The sequence below is a fragment of the Equus caballus genome, chromosome 13, assembly GCF_041296265.1.
Source record: "Equus caballus isolate H_3958 breed thoroughbred chromosome 13, TB-T2T, whole genome shotgun sequence".
NCBI lineage: Eukaryota > Metazoa > Chordata > Mammalia > Perissodactyla > Equidae > Equus > Equus caballus.
The window spans coordinates 1,818,665-1,846,284 of record NC_091696.1 but is presented as its reverse complement, the minus strand read 5'-3'; the positions used below and the strand labels follow the sequence as shown (position 1 = coordinate 1,846,284).

Genomic DNA, 27,620 nt, shown 5'->3' with positions numbered 1-27,620 from the left:
ATCAGGGCGCCTGTCGCCATTTGGCCTTTTCCTCTCTGAGTTTTAAAAACCTGCAACATGCCTGTTATTTTCCTGTAAACTTACTGGCCAGAATCTCGGCCGCGAGTGTGAAATTTAGTGGCCTGGAACCTCTGAGCTCAGCGGGCCTGAGAGTCCCAGGGTCCTGATCCGAGCTGGTGCCAGAGCCTGGGTGGGAGCCCCCTGCTCCCAGCCTCATGCTTGTATCCCCATCCAACTCATCCTTCTCTTCATTGCTTCTGCCTGTACCCTTCCTGCACCAAGTCTGATGTGCAGTTTATGGGATGACCTTTTCACTCTGCCACAGCTGGAGATCTAGAGGTCATAGAAGGGGCTCGGTTTGCCCAAAGAGCTGGTATTGAACCTGGGAGAGTTGCTCAGTAAACACCTTGGAGAGGTGATCAGCAAACCCTTGGGAGAGGTGCTTGGCAAATGCCTAGGAGAGGTGCTCAGCAAACACTGGGTGAAGTGCTTGGTGAACACCTAGGAGAGGTGCTCAGCAAACACTTGGGAGAGGTGCCTGGCAGACACCTGGGTGAAGTGCTTGGTGAACACTGGAAGAGGCGCTCGGTGAACGTTGGTGGCTGAGGGACATGAGCTGTGCCAGAGCCCTTCAGGGCCCGCAGCTGTGACCGCAGCCTTAGCAGGGATGTTCCCAGGAAACCACCTCAGCGCTGAGTGTGTCCCTGTGGTGACTGAGGGAGGGGTGGGGGCCGCGCAGGCCTGTGCCTGCCGGTTCCTGGAGCAGGAAGTGGAGAGACCACCAGCTTCTTCCTGTGGCCTTCCCTCGGGCACTCGCCGTCTGCTGAGTGGATGCTCGCTCGCTCCCTGAGGCCCCCTGAGCCCAGGGTTTCGGTGCGGACTCTTCCTGCCCGGGAGTGGCTCTGAGCATCGGTGCTGGTCGGGCCGTGTGCACGATGGCTTGTCTGCGCGTCCTTCCCCATGCTCCTGCTGCTGGGAGCACACGTGGCGGGCCTGGGGCAGTCTGGATCATATTTGTGTCCCTAGGATGCGGTGGTGACTTCACCCCCTCTGTTGTCACCAGGATACCCCATTCTGCTAACAGGGCCGCCCTCCGTGCCACTGTGGCCTCTGTGGTTTGGGAGAGGAGCTGTGGCACCACGCAGCTGTGGGCTTGTCTCCGTCATTGTCACCTCTGTGCAGGATCCAGCAGAGAGTGTGCATCTGGCCCACCCTGCACCTGTGCTCTGTGCCCTTTCTCCTCTTCCGCATCGGCCTGGGCACAGAGGGGTCTTTGTTCTCTTATCTTACCTTGCTCTCCCAGGTGTGGTCCTGCAGCTGCGGACTCTGTCCGCTCGCCCCTCCCCGCCTGTGCTCCTTTCCTCTTTTGTTAAGCTCCCCCTTCCTTCCCAGCCACATCCCTCCTTTTTGTTTCCCCTTTCCAACACCGCTCACAGCTTCGAATAGAAGCTTGAGGTTTCTGGGGTGCTGGCGGAGCCGCGGAGAGGGTGTTTGAGGCCCCTGGCGCTCCCGGTGTATGTCGGGGAGGACGTTGGCTTTGGGACCCCAGGAGGACACGGGGTGCTGAACGGCGAGCACGCCTGGGCAGGCGGCCTTGGGACCCGAGGCCTGATCCTCGTCGGGCTGCTGGGTGCAGGTGCTGTGCCTCGTGTTTGGGGGGCTGTCGTGGGGAAGGGGCTCTTCCGTGGAGCTGGCTGGTGGTTCCGGGGGCAGAGCCCGCCCAGGCCTGTGCATGGGCCTGCGCTCCCCGGCTGGGTCTCGGGGTGCTGCTCGGCGTGCTAACCCCCCTCGTTTTCCAGGGCAAACAGGAAGAGAATGATGTGGTGGAGAAGTTGAACCTCTTCCTGGATCTGCTGCAGTCCTATAAAGTGAGTCTGGGCTGCTCCCTGGGCGGGGACAGAGCTTCTGAGAAGGATCCTGTGATCTTTCAGGGTGTAATTCCGGGGGATGGAAAAAACGTGGAGAAGCCAGAGTTGCAGAGGGAAGATGGGCCTTACGCTGACTCTCTGATGTTATTTCTCCTCGATGGGCTCTGCGGAGTCTCTGGGCTGTGGTCCCAGCAGGAGTGCAGACAGGCCTCGGGCTTCCCCCGATCTGAGAATGGGGTGTGTGTGTGTGTGTGTGTGTGTGAGCTCTCTATAACTATGTGAGGGGCTGGCCTGGCAGAGAAAGAGATGGCCTCTTTGGAGTATCAGTGACCGAATGGATGGCCTGTGAAACCAGACAATCCTTTGTGCTGAGCTCAAGGAGAGAGCTGGCCTGGTGACTTGGGGAATGTTCCAGAAGGGATTTCTCTGTTGAGTGGGATGGTAGCCCAGTGGCCTTGAAAGTCCCAGCCCTGTGGTCCTGCGGCTAGTATTTCCCACTAGATTCCTGATGGGGGTTCTTTTAGGGCCCCAGGGAAATGCCCGTGCATCTTCCTTTTGGAGGCCGCCTGGTCTTCTTGCTGCTGGGGGACACTGGCTGTCTGGACGCTGTGGTCCAGGCCTGGCCCAGCGCCCGGACTGCACGGTTCCCTCCAAGCAGGGCCTGTTGACGTGGGTTTTCTTGTGGTGCTGATTGGCACTGCGACCCCCTCCTGGGTTGCCCCTGGGCCGGCACCCCTGAACTGCTGTTCCGTGAACGCTTTCTGAGCGTGGGGCGCGTGGGGCACGTGGGGCACGTGTGACCCAGTTCTGAAGGGGAAAGCCATCCTTGGAGAAGGCTGCTGACGCGGACGGGGACAGTGCTGCCTTGAGGCCGTGTGCTGGGAGCCCCGGTGCTATCTGTCTCCCAGCCTCCTCCCGGCTCTCCCCTTTCGTGCTTACTCCTGCCAGGCGGGAGGGGGCTCTAGCATCCTTGTGGGCTCTGGGTCCCTTCTGGCTGACGCCTTCCCCCCGCCAGGACCTGTGTGCGCGGCACGAGAAGGGCCTGCTGCACAAGCCCCAGCGGGCCCTGCACTCCTACAGCCTGATGAAGAGGCCGGCGTCGGGCACCGCCGGGCAGACCCGCGAGCCTGAGTCCGTGCAGCAGCTGGAGTCGCGCATCCTGGAGGTAGTGCTGGTGTGCGGGCGGGGGCCGACCTCCTGGGGAGCCTTCCACACCTGGCTGGGCTGGGCCCTGGAGCCGTGCTTCCGGAGAGTCCTTGGTTGGCTTGATCAGATTCTGGGATGTCGATGCCCGTGTGCTGGTGTCACAGGCGTGTGGGGGTGTCGCAGGGGTGGGGAAGCCGCCCCCAGGTGCCCAGAGTGATGCGTGGTCCTCTCTCTTCCCTCGGCACCTTCTGGACCCGGTTGCGATGTGTGGCTTGGCCTTTGCCTTGGGAGTTACACAGAGGCGGGGCTCCGGGCCTGGGCTCAGGAGGACGGCAGTGTGTCGGCTGGGATGCCCCCCCGCCCCCACTGCCCCGCCGTCTGCTGGGCCAGGTGCGAGGGGAGGCGCTTTCTCTGCAGCAGGAGAACGCGATTCAGACGATGGAGCTTCGGAACTACTTCTCGCTGTACTGCCTGCACCAGGAGACGCAGCTGGTCCATGTCTACCTGCCCCTCACCTCCCACATCCTCGGGGCCTTCGTCAACTCGCAGATCCAGGGGCACAAGGAGGTGGGTCTCGCCTGCGCAGACCCTGTCTCGGCCAGCACCTTTCTTTCTGCAGCCGCCCCTCCTGCGAATCTGGCACCCTTTGCCGCCGACCTTGAAGAATTGCGTGGGAGAGTTGGTGGGGTTGGGGCAAGCGCGGGACCTTGACACTTTGCTCTTGTCCGAATCTCCTAGTCGCATGTTGTCCTCGTGATTCTGGCGGGGGGGCGGGCTGTGTGTGGTGGGAGGAGCAGAGCGAGACTAAAGGAAGAGTTTCTCCTCTTCTGGAGGAATTGCAGAAGGCGGAGGTAAAGCACGTAGGATCCCTAGGAACTGACAGGCGTGGAGCAGACAGCAGGGAACCCGTGTGAGGAGTTCGGGAGTACCGGAGACGGGATATTTTCCTGGAAACCCCTGGTCAGCTTCCTCCAGATGGTGGCTCCCGAGCCTTTGAGGAGAAACGCTGTGGTTGCCCCGAGACTGCAAGCTGCGGCAGCCCTTGCCTGGCCAGAGTTGCCTGAGCCGTATAACTCCAGCTTATGTGTGTGGCTCTTTGCTCACCCTTCTCAAACAGGGACACGTGTGCCCATCTCACAACAGCCTAGAATGCCGGGGGTCTGGCAGGGGCTGAAGAAGCACTTGAGAAGCGATCCTTGTCCAGTTCCGCGTTTGCTGGCTCTGTGTCGCTCCTGCACCCTCCCGTTTTCTGATACTGTCTGTCCCGGGTTCTTTCGCTGCCTCGTTAGCCCTGGGGTGCATCTGCCGGTGGCCGCCTCCAGCTCCTTGATACACCAAGTGGGGCGCAGGCTCAGAACTTCTCCATCCCAGCTCTGTGACTGTTATGAGCTCTTCCGGCCTTGGTTGGGTCATTTAACCTCTGTGGCCCAGTTTCCCGGTCAGAAAAATGGCATAAATACAATCTCCCCACCTTCCAAGACTGGCCTGGGAGATCGGTGGGTAAGGGACCACAGGTAGCCGCTCCGTGCCCGGCTCTGTGGTTGTGAGGGTACACAGCAGGACTACAGACGTCCCTGTCACCAGGGACTACCAGATCCTGGCCGGTCGGCCAGTCAGAGGGAGGGCTTCTCACGCCCTGATGGAGGCCTGTGCAGAGCCCAGGGGTGGGGGGTACAGTCCAGGGTGCTGGCAGTTCTGCGTGGAGGGACTTCTTGTGAGTAGTGCGTAGGATTGACTCGGATCCATAGTTCAGAGAGGACATTGGCAGCGGCTTAGAGGATGGGACAGAGGCTGGAGACTCTCAGTCCAGTCTGGGGCCATTGTGACTGACCAGGTCACTGGCCAGGCCAGACCGTGGTCTAGAAACAGTTGTGCCAGAACCACCTGGAGTGTTTGCTCAGCATGTGGATATGGGACACAGGTCCCACCTCAGACCCACAAACTCAGGATCCCTGGGGGCCAGGACTCGGAATCTGTGCTTTTAGCAGGGACACCGGGTGACTCTGGGATGAGAGGTCCCTAGGGGACACCGGTTGAGCCTGGGATGAGAGGTCCCTAGGGGACGCTGGGTGAGCCTGGGATGAGAGGTCCCTAGGGGACACCGGTTGAGCCTGGGATGAGAGGTCCCTAGGGGACGCTGGGTGAGTCTGGGATGAGAGGTCCCTAGGGGACGCCGGGTGAGTCTTGGATGAGAGATCCCTAGGGGACTCTGGGTGAGCCTGTGTTCCACCTGGGTCAGGCCTTGTGACCCCGATCCTAGCTTTCTCTGTTGTAGTTGACCGGCTAGTCCCCAGTGTCACAGTGCCTAGACTGTACTCGCTTCATCTGCACGTTCCCAGGGAGACACCCTGCTTTCCTGCTGTCACATGAGCCACTGTCAGCTTCCCTGCTGCGCGGGCTGTGGCGGCCGTTCCTCAGCCCGGACCCGGCGTGCTTGGCGAGCGCCGGTGGCTTGTCTTACTCCTCTCCTCCGTGTGCCGTTTGTTTTGTGTTTATTTGGTGGCCGTTGTGTTGGGGTGTGCCCTGCTGAGCCGGAAGGCCGGCCCTTGTCGAGCGGTTAGAGAGTGTGCTGGAAGTGACCCAGCAAGGTTTCTTAAAATGCCGCGTCGAGCAGTGCCCCTTGGGTGCTGAGCACAGGGGCGGAGGGGCTGGCCGGCCGTCACCTCTGGTTTGGGGAGCACTCCTTACTGGGCCTCGTCCGTGGAGGAAGGGGCCGCGATGCAGGGAAGGGCAGCTTAGGGGGTTGCGACACACGGGCCTGGTGGTGGCCGTGGCGGCCTGTCCCCTCCTGCCCTAGGATGGCTGTCCTGAGGCCCCTCGTTGGCGTGCGTTAGGGCGAGGGCCTGGCGCCGGCCTCTCACCCTGTCTTGCTCCCTCCTCCTGCAGATGAGCAAGGTGTGGAACGACCTGAAGCCCAAGCTGAGCTGCCTCTTCGCTGGACCGAACAGCACCCTGACGCCGCCAAGGTCCCCGCAGGACGGCGTGTCTCCTCACTAGAGCCAAGGACCGGGCCGCAGCTCCCAGCGCCTCACTAAAACTTCTTTCCAAACTTGTGTCCCCGTTTAATTCCCCAGACGGCGCTGCCCCACTCCCGGGGCCCCGGCGGCGCGCTGATGCCTCTGTAGCAGAAGAGCTGACGTCCGGGCCGGGTGGGGCCGGGCTCCCCTCCCCTCGTGGGGGCAGGGCCGGGCGCAGGCCCTGAGCCTCTGAGCATCCGCGGAAGCCGAGCTGCTCCGGCCCCTCTGCCGCCTCCCTGCCCCCACCCCTGCGCCCGTCCGAGAAGTATTAAGATCCCCTGGGATGGTTTTCTCCCAACGCCCAGAGGGCAGTGCAGCAGGGAGGGTCCCAGCCAACAGGTGGTGTACAGGGGACCCCTATGTGCTCAGGCACTCGGGAGGGCTCTGGATTCCTGAGTGGGGAGGGAGGCTGAGACCCATGAGGGCAGGAGTCTCCTGCAGCCGGCCTGCCGCCGTTGGACCTGACGGGTGACTGGTCAGTGAGAGAGCAGATGGCCCGGGGCGCTGTGGGTGCACAGGAGCGGGCAGCGGGAATGGGGAGGGAAGGCAGTGACCTGTCTCCGGGGGATTGCTCCAGCGAGTGCCCTGGGGCCCCAGTCTGGGCCTGGCCTCCAGGGCCGAATGTCCCGCATCCCTCCCCGCATGCTTGCACACGTGCACACACTGTGCCCATCGTGTGCCCGGTGCTCGGAACTGCTCTGTTCTCTCCTCTCACAGACACCCCCTTTTTGCAGACCATGAGCGTTGAGAGGAGGGGCGGGCGGGGGGTGTTGTTCCAGCTGGGGCTCTGGAGGAGCACTGCTGTGGTCAGCCCAGCTTAAACTGACCTCACTTCTTGGGGCGACTAGAACCCTCCTGCCCAACCTACCCCCTACACGTGCTGACCTGGTACCTGCTCCGAGGGGGCCGGCCATTCCTGGAGGGTCTGACCTCGGCCTTAAATGCCTTAAATGCAGCACGGAGCCTTCCTCTGAGGTCTGGAACCCTCGGGCTTTCCTGAGCTCACTGCTCCCATTGGCTGGGAGCTGGTTGGAGGAGGCTGAACCGGCACCATAGGATTTCTGAGATTCCTGCCTCCCGGGAATATGAGCTGACTAGAGCGGGTTTTCTCTGGGTCTGCCGTGGGAGCCTTCTGCCCCCGTGTCCACACACAGCCTGCAGGACTGGAAACGGGGGCAGAGGCTCCAGGGTCACTCGGTTCACAGCAGACAGGCGGGCTTCCCTGCGGGGCTGACACCTGTCACAGTCCAGGGGAAAATGTCCCTTAGGGCTGGCCACACACTGGGCTCACTCCGCATGTGGGTTCTGCTGGTGCCAGCAAGGCAGCCGTGGGGGTGCCCCACCGCAGCCCACATGTGCCTTCCTGGCCACACAAAGAGCAGGCAGTGTCCCCGCGGAGCTGATGACCCTGGGCTGTCTGGATCCCTTGTCGCCTCCGGGCTGCTTGCTTCTTGATCTCCCTCTGCTGAAGAGAACCGCTGAGCAGATCCTGGCCCCCGGGGCTGCTCCCCTCCGCTACTGGGTACAACCGAGCCGGAAAGCGTGACCACCAGGCCTCTTCTGTCTTGTCCTGCGGTGGCCACTGCTCACCTGCCTGGGGCCTGTCTGTGCATGGTGAGGGATGAGTGACCACAGGACAGAGGACAGGCGGGAAGAGACCCCAGCCAGGCCCTGCACATGGTGGGGGTGGGGGCCATCACGGGGACTGCCTCCAGGGCAGGACAGGGCATCCTTGCACGGGTCACCGGGGGGACTTCTAGCACCAAAGACTTCAGACGTCCTTTTCTGACAGGAGCTGTGCTCAGGACTCCGCGCTCCTGGAGCGTCTCCTGCGGTGGAGACTGGGGGCGGGTCCTCGGCTGGAGCCCTGGCCCCGTTTTTGGGAGGCTCATCTGGAGGCCTGCCTTGTAGGGCGCGCCCTCCCACCCCAGGCGGTGCAGCGAGGCCAAGGGGAGGGAAGAGACTTGCTGGGGCGGGCTTCTCGGGAGCGGCGGAGGGAAGCTCAGTCCCCTGTGCCAAGCGGCTGGGGACAGCAGAGGCCGCCTTTGCACAGAGCTTCCCTCGGCCCGAGCCTGGGCTGCGGTGGATTCCCTGGTTGGGGGCCCAGCACTTTGTGCTCCGCTCTGTCCTGGGGAGGGTGAGGAGGGGCCACACCAAGGTCAGGGTGTCCCTGCGCCTCTGCGCCCTTCCTGCTGCTGGAGCTGTCCTTGCTGCCCGGGAGAGCCCGCCTACCGCCACAGCCGGCGAAAGGCCACCTGGTTACATTATCCCCGTGGGAGCCGTTCCTGTGGTTCCGAGAAATCCCTGTTCTGCATGGAAGGCTGGAGCCTCAGCTTGGCCCCTGGGAGAGTGCCTCTGGATCAGGTCCTTCCAGCTCGACCCGCTTGTTCGGTGCTAACTACGGACACGGTCTACTCATCGGCCGCAGACGCTGAGTAGGAAGGGGAGACGTGAGCTGGGAGGTGTCAGGGGCCGAGGGGGCCTCTGGCCTGACTGCGGTCGGAGCGGTTCTGTGTCCGAGGCCTGCCTTTTGCTTGGCGCGGGGCGGTTGTACGTATGAAGCACTTTACGAGGCTGCAGGTGTCAACTGCTACCACACCCGGTAAACTGGAGTTGTTTACAAATGATCTGCATTCCGAGATTCTCATCAATAAACTTACACGAACAGTTATTATTAAACGTATTTATAAGAGCTGGGTGACGTCGTGAGTTTTCTGTGTGAGTGGTGACTCCCCCTTCCTGGTGGTGACAAATTGGGACAAGAAGGGCCCCGTGCTCTTGGGCTAAGGGAGGGTGACTAGCCTATGACACATTAGGTCTGGGTGTTAGCTCTGGGCCCCGACCGTGCCTCAGTTTCCCCTTTAAGGGAGGTGGTGAGAGAGGACACACCTAGCCCCACCCTGTGGTCCCAACAGGAGCCTGTGGCACTGAGGAAATCACTGCCCGCCCTCTCCCACCAGCCGTCCCCTCACCCCAAGGCCTATCTCCTCTCCCATTTATGTCTTGTGGCGCGGGGCACAGGCCAGCACGTCTGGTGGCTTCCTGAGGCCAGGACTGGGCCGGCTGTGGTGGGGCTGGGTGAAGAATGTTGAAAAGGTAAAAGACATTTATTTCCCTTCCCAGCCAGCCGTGTTCCAAATAGAATACCTCCACCCTGGCTCGGGGCCGGGGCCCGGGGCTCAGACAGTGCGGCTGCCGAGCAGCTGTTCTCTGGGCCCGGAGGGGCAGCCGCGGTTCTGCCCCTACACTGTGTCCACCTCACACAGCGTGTGCTCCAGGATGGTGGTGTGACCCCGGAACTTGAAGTACCCATGGAATTTCTTCTTCTGAAGCAAGAGGGGAAACCAGTATCTGTCATCAGGCCACATGTCCTCGAAGGGAATCTGGTCCAGCTGGAACCACTGAGGGCGCATTTCTGTAGCGGGAGAGAAGGGAGGGCCCCGACGTCCAACCCAGATTTAACTGGACCCCTGGCAAGGCACGAACTGAGCAAGGCTGTGTGAGGAGCTCGACACACTTTGGATTTAATCCTCGCGACCGTGTCTCTCCTTTTACGTGCCCGGAAGAAGGCTCCGTTGGTGCTGTGCATTGCAGCACCTGCCTCTCGGCAATGCAGGGCGGGGAGCAGGCTGCTGGGGCCGGCTCCTCTCCTGGCTGTCCCCTCGCCTGCTGTGAAGGGACGGGCCCTGAGACTCACCGTCACTCTCCACGGGTGTCCCCCGGACGCTGTCTGTGCGGAAGATGTGCACGTCCATGAGCTCAGGGTCACCCGCGAACTCAAACACGATCTGGCCCACCTTGTGCAGCGCGTCCACGGTCAGACCGCTCTCCTCCTGCAGCTCCCTGCGGGCCGGGAGACGGATGGAAAGAAAGCGGCAGTTAAAGCAAGGTGCCCACGTCCACGCAGAACCCGAGAATGGCAGTGGGAGGATGGAAGAGCAGAGCATCTGTGCACGTGCGCCGAAGGGGCCCAGGGAGCCGCGAGTGGGATGCGCGGGCGGGAAACCCGGAGCGTCTCGTGGAATGCACGGCGAGCTCCCAGCCTGGCGGAACTGTGGAGTCGCCTGGGACCTTTGTAAACACTCCGATTTTGTTCAGAGGTTCTAGGGAGGGGTCAAGATTGTGACGAGCACTGGTTCTTCCTAGTTCAGCGCCCTCTGTAGCACGTGGCAGCCCAGGCCTGGCCCGGCTCAGCTGCTTGGGGGCCTCATGGGAGGCCGGTGGTGGAGCTGGGAACCCCCAGCCCGTCCTCAGCTCCTGCTCTCTCCCAGCACGTCTGCGGCAGGGCCCAGGTCCTGAACGGAAACCTTCCTGCCCAAAGAATCGTCCTTCCTCACCACAAGCAGAATCACGATGCCCCCAGAACATTCTAATGCTGTCGCCTATTTACAGACGTTTCCCGCAGACAATCCAGGAGGTGCCCACGGACTCCTCACTCAGAAAGAGCCCTTGTCTCCATCTCAGTGTTCTTCCTTTGGCTCTTTCTCCTTTGTACATCCCTTTAAAAATTGCAAGCGGCCAGCCCAGTGGCACAGCAATTAAGTTCGCACATTCTACTTTGGCGGCCCGGGGTTTGCCAGTTCGGATCCTGGGTGCGGACATGGCACCGCTTGTCAAGCCATGCTGTGGCAGGCGTCCTACATATAAAGTAGAGGAAGATGGGCACAGATGTTAGCTCAGGGCCAGTCTTCTTCAGCAAAAAAAGAGAAGAGGATTGGCGGCAGATGTTAGCTCAGGGCTAATCTTCCTCAAAAAAAAAAATTGCAAGCACATCACACACTGTACCTTCACTTTTCATGCAACAGTGGGGCAACATCCTACACAAGGAATTCAACCAGCTTCTCAACCGTCGTGCATTAGAGAATAAAAACTGTCAACGTGCTCGTGTCGATCCCCCGTGACGAGCATCTCTGTACATGCCCCGCACCACTGACTTCTCACCCTGGCTGACAGCTCAGCGTGGGCTCTCACTCCACCCTTGTTCAGTCACTCAGCAAACGCTTTCTGGAAGCTGTGCTGTGCTCAGGACTCTGGGGACCCCCAGAGCTGCTGCAGCCGTGAAGCTCAGAGTCTGCTGCTCCCTGTAGAGATTCACACTTCCCCCCGCCCCGTCTTTACTTCTCCGTCTACAAGAATGTTCTAATTACGTCTGACTACTTATAGTTGCAGGTGTAAAGTTTTTAGCTTTGATTTCCAGGTGAGGTGAGGACACAGCGCATCGTTACTTCCTGTGCCTGGGCCCAGGGCTTGGGGAAACCAGCGTGTTCATTCACGCACACCCCGGCTGGAAGGGCGACGTTTAAACGGATGCTGTCCTCAGCCTAGGGCTGACCGGCTCCCTGTGAGGCCTGGACAGGAGCCGCGGCCACCTGCTGCCATTTCAGATGCAGGCCCGGGTGAGTTGTTTTTTTCTTTTGAGGAAGATTAGCCCTGAGCTAACATCTGCCACCAATCCTCCCTTTTTACTGAGGAAGACTGGCCCTGAGCTAACTCTGTGCCCATCTTCCTCTGCTTGATATGTGGGATGTCTGCCACAGCATGGCTTGACAAGTGGTGCGTAGGTCCACACCCGGGATCCGGAGTGGTGAACCCCGGGCCACTGAAGCGGAACGTGTGCACTTAACTGCTGTGCCACTGGCCGGCCCCCCCCCAGTGATGTTTTGAAAGCTGGGATTTACTTGTTGAGATGGTTAATTAAAATTAGACTTGACCTAGAAAACAAATGTTTGTTTTCACTCAGGGGGTGCAAATGGCTCCCCACTTAAATGTAACAGAAGAGCCTAGCGGGGCCTCACCTGGGCTCTGGCAGTGGCTGGTGGGTCTCATTTTAAAAACTGCACCTCCCGATTTAATGTTCTGACTAATTTTGGTTCCTCTCCCCGAGCACACGGCAGCGTGTGAGATATCAGCATCTCCCGGGTGTCAGAGCTGAATCTCCATTTCACGGGCTGGGCTAATGAGACAGCGGAGATGACACTGTTACAGTTTTGCTAACGTGTCTGACTGCATCTCTGTGATGCTCATTTCCCAGATGGCAGATGGAGAACGGGATGAGTAACAAGTTGCACAAACTCCGAGCAGCCAAGTGCCATGGGGGCGTGGGCGGCGGGCGCGAGGGGCCTGTGGCATGGCTCGGGATGCACCTCAGTTATCCTCTCCTGCACTGCCTTCCAGGGTTCTCTGAACACAGCGCTCTGCATCCTCACTGCTTTGGGGACCGTCAGGGATACTGGCCAGAACGATGAGCACATGCCACACACCCAAAGCCCAAACCTGACTCTCTGAGGGACCCGAGGTCCCCAAGTTCCTGGAACCCCCCCCCCCCGAAGAATGCATCATCCTTGATGCTCAGATGGCTCCCCCCGCAGGGGCATCGGGCAGAGGAGGGGAGACCCACCCGCACACAGCTGCCCTGCACCTGCAGGTGAGCGAGGAGGGTGTGTTATCCTGGCTCTGGATCTGGGGCCCACTTTGGGACCCGAATGTGCAGAAGGGCAGTGCAGTGGATAAAGTGTGCACCAGACGCACACCCAGCGCCACCGCGACTCACGTGCACGTCAGAGGCTGGGGCAGCCAGGGCCTGGGGCCCGGGGAGCGGCTCCGTGTGTGTGCACGTGAGGAAGCCGGGGCAGCCCTAGCTGGGGCCGATGCCGAGTTGTCCTCAAGGCGAGTGAGGCCCTTTTTGCTGCTGGAGTCTCTGGGTCCTGGGACCCATCTCAGCTAGCTCCTCACGTGTATCAGAATGTGCCACTGGGCCTGCCCTTCTCACTCCCCTGGGCAGGGGCACAACAGTCTTTGTCAGAGGGTGTCCTGACCCTTGGCTCCGTCCTACACACTTGACACTCTGGGCTCCTGGGAGGAGGAGACGGGGGTCCTGGAGAGAGCTCCTTGGAACTGGCTGAAGGCCCTGGGAGGCAGCGTGGTGCCACGTGGTCACCGAGGCTGACCGGTCTAAATCAGGCGGTCAGCATGGCCAGGGGTGCTGGACATCTCAGTCCCAGTAAGGCCTGTCCTTGCCTTCATGCAGAGCTGGCCCTCTGCTCTTGGCTCCTGAGCATGGCAACCTATGCCACGTGGCCACGGGGAGGATGTTCTCCAGGGGGAGTGTGCTGCTGGCAGGGGCAGGGTACACCCTTGTGGGCGCCCGGCCTCGCCCAGGAGCTCACGGCGGTCAGGAGGAAGCACCCTCCACGGCCCTGCCTGCTGGACGAGGCCTCCGAAGCGCAAAGAACTGTGAGCCTCTAAGAGGCTACTGAGACCTTCATAGCAAAGCTGGGAGTAAGGCTGAACGACGAGAGGAAGTCACCGATTTGACGATGGTTTCGTGACCTGGGTGAGGTCAGGACAGAGGCACAATGTTGTGGGCACGGGGCTGCTGCTCCACCGGCCTCTGGCTGTCCACCGGGCATCTAGAGGGCAGACTCCCAGGGCCAGCGCAGTGTCAGTCAGTTCTGCCGAGCTGATTAATTTATCCGCGTATCCATCCAGCCACGTCATGCCTACAGAAGGCAGGCCTGCCCTGTGCGGGCGCTGGAGAACGAAACCGACATTACGGTTCTACGTGACATATGTCCTGTGTTTATGACAGTGGTGACACTACAGTGCAGTGGGGGAACATGGTCTTTCCAATAAATGATGCCGTGTCAGCTGCATATCTATATGGAAAAATAGGAATCTTGACCTTCTGCCATACATCATACACAAAACTCAGTGCCAGATGGATTAAAGATCTAACACTTCTAAAAGTTTTAGAAAAAAGCAGGAGACTATCTTCTTAAGTTTGGGATAGGCAAAGAGTTTTTAAAGGATGTGGAAAATGGTAACCATAAAGGAAAAAGTTGTATGTGGGATTACATCAAATGATAAACTTTTGTTTATTGAAATATCATTAAGAGTCAGAAGACAAGCCCCAGAGAAGATATTTGCAGTACATATGTTTGACAACTCAAGTCTCAAACGTTTAAGGAGACTTCTGGGTTCTGCTTCCGCAGGTAAGGAGCTTGGAAGTCACCCCTCCATCCTACAGCAAGTAAAAAGCTGAAGTGACCAAACAATCCAGGACTCTTCTTGGGTCTACGAGAGGGATGCAGACCCCTGCCCCCACAGTTAGAGGGACGGGCGCACGCAGAGTCCCGGCTGCCCGGCGCAGACTCGTGAGTGGAAGCCACTGCCCGGGCAGGAAAGCTGAACGGTAACTGAGGAGTCACTGCAGGCTCAGCGTGGCCCCGTCTGAGTTACACACTCCAGGGGGCCTCAGTCACTGGGGGCACGGGGGCCACAATATCGTGAGATTCATTTCCAGGAGCTCGACCAGGTTCCCACAGTAAATATGGAGAAAAATCCCCCCATGCTTCCTGCAGGGGGAGGGGAAGGAACCACTTAGAAATCCCCCAGAGCCCTCTGTTCATCACGAGGGGCCCCAGGGGGAACTAGTGAGCCAGAGCCTAAGTGACCTGCCAGATGGGAAACACCCAGGTCCAGCTAGCTGTAGCGACCCTGTCCCACCTAATGGGGGCGTGTGGGGAGGAGGAACCTAAGACACTCTTGTGAAGGTCACGGTCCAGAGGCACAGGCCACGGAAACCCCGAGACCGGATCACAGGACTATAAACGCTTCCTTCCCCCACACTCGCCCCCACAGCACGACAGGCCTGTTGATGGCAGTTCCTCGTGCCCGGTGCATCGTGTCTGGCTGTGAAGAACAAATTACAAGGCACACCAAAAGGCAAAAAAACACTGTTTGAAGAGAGAGAACAAGCACCCGGCATGGCAGGGACGTGGAATTACCAGACCGGGAAATTAAACAACTATGATGAATATGCTCAGGGCTCTAATGGGAAAGTAGACCGCACGCAAGAAGAGACGGTCAGTGTGAGCAGGGAGAGGGGAATCCTAAGAAAGACCCAAAAAGAAATGCAGGAGATGAAGAATGTCACAGAAACAAAGAATGCCTTTGACGGGCTCATGAGCAGACTGGACACGGCCGAGGAAAGAGTCTCTGAGCTGGAGGACGTGCCAACAGAATGCCTGATAACGGGAAAGCAGAGAGAACAGAGACCGAAAAAACGCAGAAGAGAATGCAAAGGACTGTGGGAAACTACAAAAGGCACAACATGTGTTTAATGGGAATTCCAGAAGAAGAAGAGAGAGAAACAGAAGAAACATGAGAATTAGTAACAACTGAGAATTTCCCCCAAATTAATGTCAGACTCCAAACCACAGATCCAGGAAGCTCACAGAACACCACGTGGGATAAACACCCAAACACCCACACCTAGGCATATTATCTTCAAACTACGGAAAATCAAAGATAACGAAAAAATCCAGAAAGGAGCCAGAGGAAGGAACATGTTGCCTACAGGAGAACAAAGCACCGTGTCCAGCTTCTCCTCGGAAACCACGCGAGCAAGAAGAGGGTAGAGTGAAATATGGCAAGTGTCGAGAGAGAAAAACTACCAACTAGAATTCTGTACGCTGTGAAATTATCCTGCAAGAGGGAAGGAGAAATAAAGACTTTCTCAGACAAACAGAAGTCAAGGGAATTTGCTGCCAGTAGACCTGCCTTGCAAGAAACTTTCAAAGACATTCTTTAGAGAGAAGGAAAACATATAGGTCAGAAACTTGGATCTGCATAAAGAAAGGAAGGGCATCCGAGATGGAACAAGTGAAGATGACATAAAGCTTTTTTCTTATTCTTAATTGATCCAACAGACAACAGTTTATTCAAAATACTCATAGCAACGATGTGTTCAATTATGGGCGCTTATGTCTGTGCCTCACATATAAATGCTCGTGGGCACTGAGGGTAAGTGAGATGAGTGACAGCAATGACACAAGTGGCGAGAGGGAGAATCAGGACGATTTTGTTATTATGAGGTACTCACACTACCGTGAAGTGTTATTTGAAACCGGATTTGGATCAGCTGTAAATGGATATTGCAAACTCTAGGGCAACCACTAAAAAAAGTGAAAAAGGAAAACTTATATGTTAAGAAAGAGAGAAAATGGCATCACATAAAATGCTCAATCAAAGGGCCGGCCCTGTGGCCTAGTGGTTAAGTTCCGCCGCTCCACTTCGGTGGCCTGGGTTCAGTGCCCAGGTGTGGACCTATACCACTTGTCGGTGGTCATTCTGTGTGGCATCCCACATACAAAATACAGGAAGATTGGCACAGATGTTAGCTCAGGGACAATCTTCCTCAAGCAAAAAGAGGAAGATTGGCAATGGATGTTAGCTCAGGGCAAATCTTCCTCAGCAAAAAAGAGAGGAAAAAAAAAGAGCTCAATTAAAACCATAGAAGGCAGAAAAATTGTGGAAGACAAAAATAGGAACACAGAAGAAGGGCAATAAATGGGAAACAGTAATGGATATGGTGGATACTAACCAGCTATGTCATTAATCCCTCTGAACATCAAGGATCTAAATGCACCAATTAAAACACAGAGCTCATCAGAGAGGATGAAAAAACAGGGCCAGCCCTGGTGGTCTGGCGGTGAAGTTCAGCATGCTCTCCTTTGGCAGTCTGGGTTCGGTTCCAGGGCATGGACCTACACCACTCGTCTGTCAGCGGCCATGCTGTGGTGGTGGCTCACACACAAAAAGAGCAAGATTGGCAGCAGATGTTGGCTCAGGGCACATCTTCTTCAGCAAAAAAATAAAACAAAACAGACCCGACTTTATGTTTTCTACAAGAAACCCACTTTAAATAGACACCTGAGGATTAATAATAAATGGATGGAGGAAGATACACTATGCTGACACTAATCAAAAGAAAGCAGGAGCAGCTATGTTAATTTCAGACAGAAGTGACTACAAAACAACAAAAGTTACCAAGGATTAAGAGAGCGTCACATCATGATAAAGGGGTCAGTTCTCCAAGAAGACACAACAATCCTTAACCTGTATGTGCCTGACAACAGAGCACCAAACCCTGTGAGGCAGAAACGACCAGAACTGCAAGGAGAGACAGACGAACCCACTGTCATTGTCAGAGACCTTGACACCCGGAACTGGACAGATGCACCAGGCAGAAAATCAGAGAGGACAGAGTGAAAGGTACAGGGAACTACAAATGGATACGAAAAAGACAGGCAACCGGATTACAAAACTGTGCAAAAGACTTGAGCAGACACGTCACAAAAAAGGATATCCGAGTGGCCAGAGACGCTGAGCAGGTGTGCAACTTCAGCAGTCAGCAGGGCGAATGGATGAAACCCTCACTGAGGTGTCATCACACTGACCAGAGTGGCTAATGACAAAGGCAGAAAATACCAAGGGTTTCCGAGGATTTGGAGGAAGCAGGACCCACACCTCTGGTGGGAGCTCAGCTTGGCACAGCTACTTCGGAAAACTGTTGGGCAGCATCTACTAACGCCGAGCACCTCTAATTCTCCTCCCAGGGAAATACCCAGCAGCAAGGAGTTCACACGGGCTCCAAAGACCGTACAGGGCTGTCAGCAGAACCGCTCGCAGCTCCAAACCAGAAACGACCCAAATGCCATCCATGGAAAGGACAGGCTGCAGCGTATTCACAACCGGAATACTAGACAGCAGTGAGGACTAATGGACTGCTGCTTCCTGGAGGCGTAATGCTGGGAAAAAGCCAGACGCAAAGGGTCATCCCACAGGATTCCACTTATGTGCTATTTTGAACAGGCCCAAATGATCAACTGGGACAGAAATCAGGGTGTAGGGTGACCTTTGGAGGGCAGGTCCCCACCCCATTTCCATCTCTTGACCCACGGGCTGGTCATACAGATGGACCTGTGTCCTAAAAATTCCCTGATGAAGATTTGTGCACGTTCCTATACGCATGCGCTATTTCAACACCAACTTGACGTATAAAATGTCTTCAGTCCCGGTCTCACAGAGCGCTTCTGGGGCAAAACAGATGGAAAGGGAATAATTAAATACGATTAGAAAGGGTCAGAGTGCTGTGGAGGAAATGGATACACAGCAACGCAGGATGAGATTTATCGGGAATAGCTGGGTGGGGGCCACCTTCTTACAGGGTCAGCCAGGCGAGGAGCCAGGAAAAGTGGGGTGTCCGAGGGGCAGAAAGAGTGTGGGGAGAGGGGCGGGGATGGGAAGGAGGGGAGAGGCCAGACCGTGGGGGGCTCAGTGGATGACACAGGACATTGGACTAAGTGCGATGGGAGCTAGGAAAGGGTTTAAAGTGTGAGAGAGTGAGAGAGACAGAGAGACCCAGACGTGGTTTCAGGAAGGTCAGCCCGCAGGCGGTCAGGTGGAGAATGGACCCGGGAGGGAAGGGAGGGGCAGAAGACCAGGCAGGACGCTCCCACCTGTGCAGGTGAGAGGGGTAGTCTGGACGCAGCAGTGCAGGGAGCCTCGGGATAGACATGACCTGCCTCCTGCTCTGTCCTGCAGGTTCCTCCCCCAGCTCAGACCCCGTCTGAGGGAAGGCCACTGTCCTACTCAGTACCGAGGGTCGGAGTCACGGTTTCTTAGTCTGTGTCGCGTTGAAGAAATGAATCATATTGAGAGGGCGGGAAGGAAAGCTCCTTATATCGTGAGACAGTTCATAAGGAAACGCATCAGGGCTGCCTCGGGGGTCTCAAGTCTGCTTGTCAGCAGCACAGCTGACGTGAAGCCACTGGGGGCTCCTCGTGCCTCGCCCTCAGCCCACCCTGCCTCCCCTGGCTGCCCTCTGGCCACACCACACCCCTCTGCGCTCCTCTGAGTACCGGGATCCCACCTTCCACCTGGCCCTCCGACCAAACTCAGGTCCTTCGGGAGTTCTCCCTCGTGCCCAGTTGTCTGCCCTCCGTCTCTATGCTGATGCCCAGACCACGGGCTGTCCACTAGACCCGCTCTCTACACACAGCCCCCCAAGCCCCGCAGCCAGAGCAGATGGGGGCCCGGCGGGGGCTGGGACTCGCGTCTCTGTGTCCCGACACTGAGCAGTGCTTAGGCGGTGGGCGCTGCTGAATCAGTGACCGGATGAACGGTCTTGGGAGGACACAGACCTTCAGACAGTGGCAGAGCAGACCTCTGGCGCCCCCTTGTTTCTGTCCGTTTTCCCTGCTGTTTCTTCTGCACCCCTCCCACCCCAGCGCTGAGTCTCGTCAGACTAGGTCTCCGCCCAGCCGTGTCCTCTCAGTGCACCTGCCAAAATGAACGAGCAGACGCCTCCGTGTGGCAGCAGCCCCGGGTCCCAGGCCTAGGAGGGCAGGTGCACACAGGAATACCACCTGCAGGGCTTTTTAAATGGGGGGCTGTAAGCCAGTCTTGCACCCTGAGGTCGACTTAGTGGACCATGATGAGCAATTAAAAAAATTGTAGGGGCCGGCTCCGCTGTGGCGGCCCAGGGTTCGGATCCTGGGCGCAGACATGGCACTGCTCGTCAGGCCACGTTGAAGCGGCATCCCACATCCCACAACTAGAAGGACCTGCAACTAAGATATACAACCGTGTGCCGGGGGTGGGGGGGGGGGGGCGTTTCGGGAGATAAAGCAGAAAAAAAAAAAAAAGATTGGCAACAGTTGTTAGCCCAGGTGCCAATCTTTAAAATAAATTACATTGGAGCATGCTTTCATGTAGTAAGGGCACTGCTATATCAAAGTATAAACATTTCTTACTGTGGGTTGTGATTTAAATTTAAAAAACCCCATAAGTTGAAAGCCACTGGGCTGCAGCATCGGCAGCTTCCGTCCTTTCCAGAAACCTCGGTAGTAGGCATTTGGGGGTTTGTTCCCCTCTCGGGGGAAGGTGGCCTTCAGGTTGCCAACCTTTTTCAGAGTAAGAACAAGATCAACAGGAGCTGAGGTTTGTGTAGCTTTGTGATGTTTACATACACACTCTCATTTTATCCACACAAGCCTGTGAAGAGGGGCAAAGAAGGTTGAAGTCTGGAGGGCTGTGTGATCTTGGGCACACTGCTCAACCTCTCTGGGTTTCGGTAGCTTCCCATGTGACGCTGGTTGTGTTGAGGATTAACTGAGACTGTGTGTGCAAAAGGTTTCTGATAGAAACGCTCACCATCAGCTCCCCTGAACAAACGAAGAGACCAAGTGACCGACCGGGCTCTGAGCTAGAAAGAGGAAGCCACGTGCACAGCAGCCTCCCAGATCCGTCCTCACCCCGCAGTGCAACAGCTCACGTGTACTCAGCACTTAGCACGTGCCAGGCACTGTTCCTAGTCCTTTATATTCATTTTCTCATTTAATCTCCACAACAATCCTAAGCAGCAGCTCCTGCTATTATTCCCATTTTGCAGATGAAGAAACTGAGGCTCAAGGGCTAAGTACATGCCTCAGGTCACATGGCTCTAAGTGGTGACATCAGGAGTCTGGCTCTACGGCTGGAATCCTTACCGCCTGCAGAAGCTGGTTCTGGGGTCAGGCCTACCCCTCCCTCACCTTTTGGCTCCGTCCTCGATGGTCTCTCCTTCTTGAACTTTGCCGCCGAAGCCATTCCACCGGCCGACCCCGAAGCCTCTTTTCTTCATGCCCAGGAGAACTCGCTGAGGCTCCAGCACCAGGACCAGGGTGTAGAGCCTGGAGACACCCATAGTCCCCTTGGGTTCTGTGAGGAAGGCAAGAGGGCTGGGTCAGCTTGACGGGCGTGGATGGCAGCATGTGTACTGCCGTGGCCGGGGGCCAGCGGGAGTGGAAACATGCATCGGAAGGCAGGGAGGGGAAGCTTGGTGGTCATTTCCCGGCTCTGCCATGTGTGGCTTGCCTGATGCAGGTGGAAGCCTGCCACTGAACAAATGATCTTCTGGGGTAAAAAAAGAGGCCTGGCCCTCGGAACCCAGTGGGATCAGTGCCCAGGCCCTTCAGTCCTCAGGGCTGATGCAGGAGGTCAGGCGACGGCCACAGCTCCCTTTCCCCACTCCTTGGCACAGGGCTGTTCTGCAGCAGTGGGAGGGCAGTCCAGCCTCTGTGCCCAGCTGGCACCAGGATAACCATGCAGTTTATCCAGCGGTTGTGGAGCCAGGCTTTTGGCCTGGCCTTGTCGTTAATGGGGCCTTCTTCTGGCCTCCTGGGATCTGGCTTCTTCCTCTCTGCAGTAGGAGATCTCCAGATTCCCAAGAAATGCTCCCGACAGTGGAGAGTCCACCCAGCCAGGCCTGGCTGGTCCTCCATCCTGTGCCAGGAGTTCATGCTCTGCTCACAACCATTGCTGCTCTGGGACCTGGCACTCAGAGAGGGCACTGGATCCACAAGGGCCCCTCTTGCTCGAATGGGTGTGCATGGTCCAGAGAAAGACCCTGAGGGTGACATCTGGGTTGCTGCTGGAGAACCAGGACCAAGGTCTCTGGGGCTCTATCCCTATCCTGGCCTGGGGCCCACTGCACATAAGTCTCCTGCTCTGGGGACCGCATCAGAATGACACAGGATTCAGGACCAGGATCCTCCTGGGAAGCTATGGTATCTGAGAACAGGCACCGACAGCTGAATCCTGGTGGTGGGGGGAGTGAGTTTCTGATGCTGAGGCTTTCTTTCGGCCTGCACACTCTGTCCTGACGATGACCTGCTCACACCCAAAGCCCTGGCTTCCTAAGTCAACGGTGATGGTGATGAAGATGGATCCTGGGTTGTCAGCTATCACTTACTAAGCACTGACCATGAACTTCTTTCTAAAAAATTATCCCATATAACAGACCCAACAACTCTATCTACTAAGACTTGCTTAAGACTAAGACAAGCAGCCAGAGCAGACGGCTCGGCACTACAGTTAGACGGGTCCTCAGAGAGGCCATCTAACGTCAGGGGCTGGGAGGCTGGCAATGGGGCTGGGCAGCCCCACTTGTTAGCCACGTGGCCTCTGAGTCCAGTGGTATGTAAACTGAGGCCGTCACCAGGGTTGAAAGGGACAATATCCTTAGATATTGCTGCTGACAAGCAGACTTGTAAACGCAGGTTCCCTGGCCGCCCCTCCCAGGGGCCCGGCGCCCCAGGCCCCCACCCCAGTCCTTGGTCCGTCCCCTGCGGCCTCTGCTCACCTGCCCCGCAGCCCCAGCCCGCTTCCCGGCCCCCCGCTCTCTTGGCCCCGCTCCCTCGCTGCCCCCTCACCCGGCCCGCCCCCTGCTCCTCGGCTCCAGGGCTCACCTGACCGGCCACCGGCTCCGTTCCGCGCGCGCCGTCCGAACCGGCGCGCCGCTTCCGGGGGCGTGGCCTTGGGCCGGAAGCGAGGCGGGCACTTCCGGCGGCGGGAGAGGTCGGCGCTGATGGCTGGGTGAGCGGGGCCGGGGGACGGGGCGCCCGTGCGGCGTTCCGGGGCCGCCTGCTGCCCGCGTGCGGGAGGCGGGAGTGGCCAGCGGCCCGCCCCACTCTTCCCCGTCCGCAGGGGCGCGGGTCCCGCCTCCGTCCCGGCCCGACACGGTCAGCCCGGCCAGGTGACTCGAGGAGGACTGCAAACGCCAAGCCACAGTGGGCGAAGGCTCCCGGGGAGCGGCGGGCGGGCAGAGAGCTGTAGACGGCTGGAGGAGAAGGGCAGGGGAGGGGTCCCGCGGGGGGAGAGGGGGAGGGGCAGGTGAGAGGGTCCCTGCAGGTGGAAGTGAAACTTGAAACTGCATCCAGGAGGTGGGGTGGGGCTGGAGGTCGGCTGCCCTGCCCAGATCAGGCCGGGGTGGGTGTGTCCCTCCACTCTCCACTCGTCCTGGGCCATTGGAATAAGTTCTGGGGCCCAGGACCACCCTGTGCCCTATTCCTTGCAGACCCCTTCTGTCTTTTGAAGGCAGTGATTCCGGAGTTGTCAGTCTCCAGACCTTGTCACGTGCTTTGGTGTTGAAGGGGCTTTGACCTGGAGCCGTGAGGATAATGACAGCCTTTTTTTCATCAGAAAAATACATATAGGACTTACTTTGTAGGGTTGTTCTGAGAGTTAAATGGGGGAGGTATGGATAGCTCCCGGCAGTTGATAAACTGTTCAAAACCTAACTTTGCCAAAGAGAAATGGAAATTGCCTTTGAAGTGTTCGCACAGGTTGAGTTCAATTTTAGTAAGAAACGTGGCAGGTAGGGCCCGTGCCAGCCGCTAAAGTCATGGAACACAGTCACTGTAAGACCTGCCTCATGGGTTTGCATGGCCTCTCAGAGCCCGGTGATTGTTCCTAGCAGGTGAGGAAGAATATAACTCTCGCCGATTTTTTCAGTACTGTTAACCAGTACCGGGAATATTCTGGTTGACACAAACAAGGTGACCGTCCCTGATGTTTGAGTTTTCCTTCTGAAGAAAACACGAGGACAGAAGAAACACTTCTTGCTGAAGGGTAGATGCCAGCTGTGTTACTTTGCCGGGTCTGCCCTAACAGAGCGCCAGAGACCATAACAGACGCCCCAGCCCGGGCGGCTTGCCCGGCAGGAATGTATCGTCTCCCGGTGCTGCAGGCTAGAAGTCCGAAGTCAGGTGTCAGCGGGGCTGGTGTCTTCTGAGGCCTCTCTCCTTGACTTGTAGATGGCCGTCTTCTTGCTGGGCTTTCCTGTGTCTGTGTGTCCGCCTATGCTCTTAAGAAGGATACTAGTCCTATTGGAATAGGGCCCACCCATATGACCTCATTTTAATTTAATTACCTCATTAAAGACCAGTCACATTTTGAGGTACTGGGGGTTAGGACTTCAGCATATGACTTTTGCGGGGAGGGGGATGGGACACAGTTCAGCCCACAGAAAGCCCTGCTTTCTGGCTGTGCGGCTTTGTCAAGTTACATCGCCTCTGGTCTCCGTGCCCATCTCTAAAAGCGGGCAGCGTGAACCAAGGGCCCCAACGAGCTCTGATCCGCGGGTCTATATGATGCCAACCTGCTTGCTCCCTTTTCCTGTCATCAGGTCCTTGAAGCTGCTGTGTGCTTCCCTTCAGCGTCAAGGCTTCCACACTGCCGGGGGTCACTACAAGGGTCGCACCGGCGCTGAGCATCTGTGGCTGACACGGCATTTGAAGGACCCATTTGTGAAGGCTGCGAAGGTGGAGAGTTACCGGTGTCGAAGTGCCTTCAAGCTTCTGGAGGTGAACGAGAGGCACCAGATCCTGCGGCCTGGCCTCCGGGTGTTAGACTGTGGGGCGGCTCCAGGCGCGTGGAGCCAGGTGGCTGTGCAGAGGGTCAACGCCGCAGGCACAGGTGGGGCCTCCTGCTGCTCTTAGGGCCCCTGACCACCGGGAGTCTGTAGACGCAGGGCAGCTGCCCTCTGCCCGAGGACACGGGGCAACCGGGCCACTTGGTGAAGGCACATACTTCTGAGTTGGTTGTTTAGTAGTAATAATGGTAAAGATAGGACACTGACATTTTCAAAATGAAAAGGTAAAAAGGTATAAAGAAAATTAAAATCACCTCAAATCACACCACATTAATATATGCAAATGTGTCAGTGTGCATCCTTCTAGAATTTGTTTTTGCATACATAACTACATATATATATATACACTTTGTTTTTCAAAAATGATACTATACCAAACTCTTGTTGCTGGTTTAGAGCCTTGATGGAGCTATTTTTTTCTCTTACTTATATATTGCCACTTTCCATGACAGTACAGCTGAATCAGCTCCAGAGGTTTCTGGGTCCTGGTCCTGGTAGCCCTGCATTTCTCAGAGGTCCTGCTGGGGCTGCTTAGCCCACGTGGTGGGGGCTCTGGATTCTCCACTCTGGCTCAACCCGAGGGCCTCATCTATATAAAAAAAGTCCCCCTGGCTAATAAACAGATAAACCAACCCACACAATTTAGAAAACTGTGTCGTCCTGTTAACTGGCTGCATAATATTCCAGATAACGGGTGCCCTGTTGGTGGTTAGGCCGGCTCCTCATCTGGGCATCAAGGTGCTTTCCGGCCTTCGGCTATCATGCAGGACGCTGTGGTGAATATCCTTAGCACTGATATTTCCTGCCGAGGGTACTGAATGCACTGGCTTTGTGACATGTGACAGTTCACAAAGATCTCCCCCAAACACCTTCCAGTGGGGACGTTTGGGCCCATTTTCCTAATGAGAAAATTGAGGTTCTGAGGCGTTGAATGAGCTGCTGAAAGGACAGCCCTGGGGATGCTGCTCCCCAGGTTCATTCGTCAGCCGCATTACTCTGGGTGGGATGCCTCATGGGACTCTCGAGCAGGCGAAATTATTTTCCAGCTCATTAAATGTTGATCGACCAAGTGAATGAAGTGTCACAAACTTTAGCTCCTCCCCCACCGCTGGACCCCTCCACAGACTTGCTAACAGCTGGTTCAGTGGCTCCTCCTCCCCAGTAGCTCTTCTAGAGAAGCGGAGAGACGGCCAAGCTGAACTGCTAGGAACAAGTGGCAGAAGCGAGGAGGGCGCAGGTGACATGATGTGGTTTCTTTTCCTCCCAGAAGTGGCAAAAATGCAACCAAAGCCATTTGCCTTGAGTGGACATTCCTGAGGTGGGGGTACGTGGGTGTTAAAGGGAGTCAAGTGCGTGACATGAGATGCGAGATGTCCCGCTTTTCAGGGCTGAGAATTGAGGGTTTTCACCTTTGAAAAACGGGGTCTGCTGCAAAATATCTGGACTCCCAAGCTTTAGAGAGAAAGAAAACACACATTCCCCCTGCCTTGCAACGGCCTTTTTATTAAGCAGATGAGCTAGCAAATCTGGGACGTTACCCTGGACTTACCCACCCTGGTGGGTGTCAGCAGAGCAAAGGCCCTCCTTGGCGTAGGGCAGCGACACAGAGGGGACGCCAGGGCTTGTGAGGGGTGCTTTGTGGGTGCAGCATGAGAGGATGGCGAGGGGGACGCTGGGGACCACAGTCATGCAGGCACATGTGTTGTTTTAGGTAAGGTGAAAAAATGACATCTTTTATGTCACAATGGGTATCACTCAAATCTGGGCAGGGCTTCACTTTTTGTACCTTATTTGTCATCTCTCCATCTTCCCCTTCTCTGGGTTTGTTTCTGATAGTTTCTACATTGAGAGAAATTGGATTAAGTTGCAGAACGGACTTGTTGATTTAATCCAGAGGCACTTTATCTACTACTGTGTCATTTTCTGTTTTAGTTTATCACAAAGGCCACTCAGATAAGAAGCGTTTCATGGAGAGCCAGCCTCAGGGAGTGAAATGAAATCAGACGTGGAGTCACGTCCCAGGGCGTGGCCCCAGGTCTCCCTATGGCTCCGTGTGACTCTGGGACAGTCACTTTTCTCTTTGGGCCTCAGTTTCCTCAGATGCAGAGTGAAGGACCACCACTCCCCACCATGTGTTTTTATAGAATGCATAGAAAGTGGGAAAAGGCCTGTGTCTACGTATTTTCACAGGAGCTCTTTTCCTTGGTCCTGACTTTTAATTTCTATTCTATTATTTTGTGCGTGTATTTCTGTGGGGAGATTCAGGGTGTAAATAAATAATGCATTCACTGTTTCTTCCTCAGATCCTGGCGCTCCTGTTGGCTTTGTGCTTGGGGTAGATCTTCTTCACATCTTCCCCCTGGAAGGAGCGACTTTTCTGTGCCCTGCTGATGTGACTGACCCAAGAACCTTCCAGAGAATCCGAGAACTGCTTCCTGGAGGGAGAGCAGATGTAATTCTCAGCGACATGGCACCCAACGCCACAGGGATCCGGGGCCTCGATCACGACAGGCTCATTAGCCTGTGCTTGTCCCTTCTGGACTTGGCTCCAGACACCCTGTGCCCTGGGGGAACATTCCTTTGTAAAACCTGGGCTGGAAGTCAAAGCCATCGGTTACAGAAGAGACTGACAGAGGAATTCCAGAACACGAAGACTGTGAAACCTGAAGCCAGCAGGAAAGAGTCTTCAGAGGTGTACTTCTTGGCCACACAGTACCGAAGAGGGAAGGGGTCTGTGAAGGCCTGAGGGTTTCTTCCGCCTCTTCTGGTCCCTTTTGACTGCAGACGTAGCCTGAGCTCTTTCCTGAAGTGCAGCTGGGGAGACAGAGCTGGATCTGATCCCGGCCACGCAGCAGGCAGGACAAGTGGGGACCGTTTTTGTAAAATCAAAAAGATAGGACAAAGTATATTCAGTGTCCATGATATATGATAACAGTCTCTCTAACATGATTTGTGAGGAGGAAGTTATGAGGAAGAGACAGGCAGAGGTAACAGGAAGAGAAGATAGACTGAGGAAGATAGACACGAACACGCTGAGGCAGAGATGCACGCACACACACTTGTATGTCAGTGCTCGTCTTGCAGACTGTCAGCACGTTACAGAGAAACGGCTTCCACTGCGGCTCCTAGAACACAGCACACAGGTTTCCAGTTGTTATTTTGGCTTTCCAGTGCAATGTAGAAAAGTGAAATTTCAGCCTGGGGATTAATTTCCATCTCTCTGGTGAATGATCTAGAAACACATCCATTCTTCAAGCAGCGCAGAGTTCCCAGAGCAATTAAGGAAGACATTTGGTATGAATTATGCATGGGGTGGTGTGCTTTGGTTTTTGCCGCGAATATGCGTTGCTTGCTGTAATGCCCCAAGCTCCCGAGACCATAAAGGTAATTGCCAAAGCAAGCTGCGATGTGGTGTGTTCATTTATTTCCTTTTATTCTCTTCCAGGAACTCGATGCAGCTTTGTGAAACCATAAAGATTGTATTATCTTGAGAAACTTCCATGCTTTTTTTTTTTTTTTTAATCTGCTGGTTTCTTCAAAGCCATTTCCTGG

At 56.4% G+C, this 27,620-nt stretch overlaps 3 protein-coding genes across 13 annotated transcripts in view; 2 read left to right on the top strand and 1 right to left on the bottom strand.

The window, feature by feature from the left end:
- Positions 1-8,723, top strand: part of SNX8 (sorting nexin 8) — a 66,504-nt gene extending 57,781 nt beyond the window's left edge. For 7 of the 9 annotated variants that reach the window (XM_070231384.1, XM_070231383.1, XM_023655144.2 and 4 more), the window contains 4 exons: positions 1,800-1,868; positions 2,884-3,033; positions 3,432-3,581; positions 5,901-8,723. In XM_070231384.1, the coding sequence (XP_070087485.1) occupies positions 1,800-1,868; positions 2,884-3,033; positions 3,432-3,581; positions 5,901-6,011 (480 nt within the window). In that variant the 3' untranslated portion in view covers positions 6,012-8,723. The remainder of the gene's footprint in view (positions 1-1,799; positions 1,869-2,883; positions 3,034-3,431; positions 3,582-5,900) is intronic. The other 2 variants (XM_070231381.1, XM_023655141.2) reach the window with 1 other exon arrangement.
- NUDT1 (nudix hydrolase 1) lies at positions 8,700-22,302 on the bottom strand. 2 transcript variants are annotated; one of them, XM_023655148.2, is made up of 4 exons: positions 22,105-22,302; positions 20,410-20,575; positions 9,729-9,874; positions 8,700-9,446 (listed from the first exon to the last, which is right to left on the bottom strand). In XM_023655148.2, exons 2-4 carry the CDS (start codon positions 20,559-20,561, stop codon positions 9,274-9,276), a joined length of 471 nt encoding a protein of 156 aa, XP_023510916.1. In that variant the 5' UTR covers positions 20,562-20,575; positions 22,105-22,302; the 3' UTR covers positions 8,700-9,273. The 2 variants fall into 2 exon arrangements, with proteins under 2 accessions (XP_023510916.1, XP_001915134.1); XM_001915099.5 differs by having other exon boundaries at positions 22,069-22,118.
- On the top strand, positions 22,173-27,468 carry MRM2 (mitochondrial rRNA methyltransferase 2). 2 transcript variants are annotated; one of them, XM_023655146.2, is made up of 3 exons: positions 22,173-22,231; positions 23,823-24,112; positions 26,372-27,468. In XM_023655146.2, the coding sequence occupies exons 1-3, from the start codon at positions 22,224-22,226 to the stop codon at positions 26,812-26,814; spliced, it is 741 nt and encodes a 246-aa protein (XP_023510914.1). In that variant the 5' UTR covers positions 22,173-22,223; the 3' UTR covers positions 26,815-27,468. The 2 variants fall into 2 exon arrangements, with proteins under 2 accessions (XP_023510914.1, XP_005598606.1); XM_005598549.4 differs by having other exon boundaries at positions 22,213-23,114.
- The last annotated feature ends 152 nt before the right edge of the window (positions 27,469-27,620 follow it).

What these genes read in the sequence shown, in the direction of transcription:
- NUDT1 (XM_023655148.2), bottom strand. Translation starts at nt 20,561, where the DNA reads ATGGGTGTCTCCAGGCTCTACACCCTGGTCCTGGTGCTGGAGCCTCAG. An exon ending in ATCGAGGACGGAGCCAAAAG is followed by an intron (nt 9,875 to 20,409) that starts GTGAGGGAGGGG and finishes CCCGGCCCGCAG; the next exon opens with GGAGCTGCAGGAGGAGAGCG. An exon ending in GACACCCGTGGAGAGTGACG is followed by an intron (nt 9,447 to 9,728) that starts GTGAGTCTCAGG and finishes CTCCCGCTACAG; the next exon opens with AAATGCGCCCTCAGTGGTTC.
- MRM2 (XM_005598549.4), top strand. Translation starts at nt 23,080, where the DNA reads ATGGCCTCTCAGAGCCCGGTGATTGTTCCTAGCAG. An exon ending in CCGGTGATTGTTCCTAGCAG is followed by an intron (nt 23,115 to 23,822) that starts GTGAGGAAGAAT and finishes TCCTGTCATCAG; the next exon opens with GTCCTTGAAGCTGCTGTGTG. An exon ending in GGTCAACGCCGCAGGCACAG is followed by an intron (nt 24,113 to 26,371) that starts GTGGGGCCTCCT and finishes TTTCTTCCTCAG; the next exon opens with ATCCTGGCGCTCCTGTTGGC.